At 52.2% G+C, this 1,428-nt stretch overlaps 1 protein-coding gene across 1 annotated transcript in view; it reads left to right on the forward strand.

Annotated features, from left to right (window-relative positions):
• Window positions 1-1,428, forward strand: part of NLRC5 (NLR family CARD domain containing 5) — a 79,656-nt gene that overhangs the window by 24,690 nt on the left and 53,538 nt on the right. Inside the window, exon 4 of the mRNA XM_003792615.3 lies at window positions 298-357. Coding sequence (XP_003792663.2) covers window positions 298-357 — 60 coding nt within the window. The remainder of the gene's footprint in view (window positions 1-297; window positions 358-1,428) is intronic.

The following is a 1,428-nucleotide window of genomic DNA, read 5'->3' on the forward strand; positions in this document are numbered from 1 at the left end:
CACAATGCCTGGCCATTTTTTGGTTGCAGCCATCATTGTTGTTTGGCGGGCCCGGGCTGGGGATTCGAACCCACCACCTTAGGTGTATGTGGCTGGCGCCCTAGCCGCTTGAGCCACAGGCACCGAGCCCCCACCAATGTCTTCAAGACAGTTTTCCCCTGCAACAGATAACTGTTGATTTCTCCTTTGCTGGGTACCCACCCTGTGGGACAAGCCTGAGCCAGAGAGCAGGCCAGAGCAGGTCCCCAAGCGCCCCAGTGCATCCCCATGACATTTATATGCTCATCTCTCGTGCAGGGTTCCTCAGCCAGCAGGGGGCTGATGAAGAAAGCCAACCTGAATCTCGACTCCATCCTGGTAAGGCCTGGGGCTGGGGAGCAGGAAGGGGGTGGTGACCACTGCTAAGTCCCCACCTCCAAGCTGGAGGAGGCTGGTGGTGGCTGGTTACAGCCATTTCCCTTTAAACCATCCTGTTCATCTGTCCCCATTCGTGTGCACGTGTGCCATGCCCCTCACCGTGTCTCCCAGCCTCACCTCCTCCCATTCTGTGACTTTCGAGGCTTTAATCTGTCCTGTTGTGGGATCTTAGGGTCCTATCTGGAGTCCTTCAGGAAGCCTGTTTTCACTTTCCTGTCCCCAAGGCTCAGGGCCTCATCTGTCAGCCCCAGAGTCAGATTCCCCAGGAAGCCCTAACCACCTTCCCCATTTGCATACCTCAGGCTCACCCACAACGGCTGTCTCCACCCAAGGAGCTCAGAAGGGTCAGTGATCAAATGGTGGCCGCCTACTGATTCGTGGGTCATACTCTAGTCTCAGAACCTTTATTTCTGTAGCAGTAACAACTTTTTAAAATTATTGCTGTGCATGACAGTAATGTTAACAGAAAACCACCAGTCATCCCTGCTGTAATTCCAGCTCTCCACCAAATCAGTACCGTTTGTCCAAGTCCCTGGTCCATGCTGGCCCTTGTCACTGAGCTTGCATAATTGTCTCAAGGCTGTGACCAGGTCTGACTGACACTTGGCCAGTGAGTCTCTTGTTAGTAAAGGATTTGTCTAAATATTAAAATACTCTGAAATGGATTCTAGTTCCTCTTTGGGACCCCTAAACCTCTCTGTGACTCAGCAACTGATAAGTCAATACCTAGAGGGTCCAGAGGCCCTGGACACTGTTCCAGGGGCTGTTCTGACTGGTCACCAGTGCCTGGCAATAGGAATGTCCTCCTTCACTTCTTAAAGTTCTTCCCTAAGTCCCCTTCCCTTTCCTCCTCCCTTCTTTTCTTCCCCCGCTTCCTTCTTGTTTTCCTTCTTCCTTTCTCAAACTCTTCCAGAATGGCATTAAAGTGACTCTTGGAATCCATGCAGAAACCATTAAGAGAAGGGAGGAAGGCTCGGCGCCTATAGCTCAACCGGCTAAGGCGCCAGCCAC

This window comes from Otolemur garnettii, unplaced genomic scaffold (genome assembly GCF_000181295.1).
Source record: "Otolemur garnettii isolate 467f Iridium unplaced genomic scaffold, OtoGar3 scaffold00058, whole genome shotgun sequence".
Taxonomy (NCBI): Eukaryota; Metazoa; Chordata; class Mammalia; order Primates; family Galagidae; genus Otolemur; species Otolemur garnettii.